The 1,598-nt window shown below is 65.2% G+C and overlaps 1 protein-coding gene across 1 annotated transcript; it reads left to right on the top strand.

Annotated features, from left to right (window-relative positions):
- Positions 1 to 767: 767 nt before the first annotated feature.
- On the top strand, positions 768 to 923 carry SMIM38 (small integral membrane protein 38). The gene has a single exon (XM_087423213.1). The coding sequence runs from the start codon at positions 768 to 770 to the stop codon at positions 921 to 923; it is 156 nt and encodes a 51-aa protein (XP_087279339.1).
- The last annotated feature ends 675 nt before the right edge of the window (positions 924 to 1,598 follow it).

Raw genomic sequence — 1,598 nt, 5'->3', positions numbered from 1 at the left:
TCTGGGGTCGCCTCTGGGCTCCGAGCTGACTGTTCTGTCTCCTCTTCTTCTCTCCCTCCCTTTTCTTTTCCACAGCTCCCTCCGTCCCTCCTGCCGGGCCCCAGCCTCCCGCCAAGCCTCCCCTGCCCCCCACCCCGGGCCTGCTGCTGCTGCAAAGACCCGAGGCCACTGGACAGCGCCGGCCTCCAGAAGTGATAGCTGATTGGGGAGAGAAAGAGCCCGATTGTCTGGCGGGGGCCGGAAGAGCGGGCGTGGGCGGCTGAAAGAGCCGGAGAAGGTGGCGAGCTTCGCCCAGCAGCTGCCGCCGCCGGGCCGTTTGGAGGTTACGTCATCGCTGGCGAGCAGGGGGGTGCGGGCGGAGAGGGGGGCTGCCCGGCAGCCTCCCGCCCCCAGGCCTCCTGACAATGCGCCCATTGTGGCCCAGAGAGTGGTTCATTCTGGATGAATGGTGCACGGGCCTCTTGACCAAGGAGGCCGCTAGCCGTCCCGATCTGTCCTCTCACATGCCAGGGAGGGCCCTGGGCTGGAGCGCGGCCTGCTCGGAGGCTGCGGAGGGAACAGGGGCCATCCCTTAGACGGGGCGTGGGCCTCGGAGAACCCCGGCTGCCCTGAGCCCCTGGCCCGGGCCCTTGGCTGCATGGTCGGCACTTGGCAGAGCTGGGCCTGGAACCCAGGGCTCAGCCGTGCTCCGGACCACACTGCATCACGGGGCTGTTGCTGGTCTGTGGGGTTGCTGCTCCGTGGGGCTGCCGCCCCACCGCCCCGGCATGGCCTCCTGGTTCTGGGGAGGCCCGGGCCCCGACCCCCTCATGGTCCTGCTGGTCGTCATCCTGCTAACGCGCTTCATTCTCTGGTCCTGCCTTGGGACTTACATCGACTACAGGCTGGCCCGGCAGCAGCCCCGCAAACCCAAGGAGGACTAGGGTCTCTGCCGGCCAGCGCCCTCCGAGCACCAGGCACAGGAGCTCAGGCCTCCCCTCCAGGAGGCCTCCGTCCCAGAGATGTCCTGTCCTGAGGCTGAGGGTGGGCCTGGGGGGGAGCAGATCAGGCAAATGACCCTGTGTCCCACCCACGGGGCAGGACCTGGCAGACAGTGGAAGAGACAGAGGCTCAGAGAGGCCGGACCATGCCCCACCCAGCCTGACCAGGCTGTCCTGGTCACGCCCTGTATCCCACATTGGGGGAGGGAGGGGCTTCTGCCTGACTGTCCACCAGGTTCTGGGGTCCCCTGTTGGAGTGAGTAGTGCTGGGGTGGGTCTTGCTTTAAGACTTTTCTCTGCTTCCAATTCCTTATAAATATGTTTGCAGGAAGAGGTTGGGGTGAGCTGGAGGGTGGGATGTGGGGAGGCCACAAGGGCAGATGTGACCACGTCACAAGCCAGCCCTGCCACCAAAAGCCATCCCCTGTCTCAGCCTCCTCCTGCCTCCAGAAGGGATAGGAGTAAGCATGGACAGCTGCCCTGGTTTTCCCAGAGCAGACCCCTGGGGGGGGTCTCAAGACAGACTTGTGACACGGGAGTTCCAGCCCAGCTCTGGTTGACTGTGGGCGAACTCGCTTTGCCCATCTCTAAATTGGGGGCAATAATCCCTCCCTCATA

Source organism: Ceratotherium simum, chromosome 34, assembly GCF_057802395.1.
Source record: "Ceratotherium simum simum isolate JZ-2026a chromosome 34, ASM5780239v1, whole genome shotgun sequence".
Lineage (NCBI taxonomy): Eukaryota > Metazoa > Chordata > Mammalia > Perissodactyla > Rhinocerotidae > Ceratotherium > Ceratotherium simum.
Note: the sequence above shows the minus strand (reverse complement) of the source record. Positions and strands in the feature narration are given on the sequence as shown.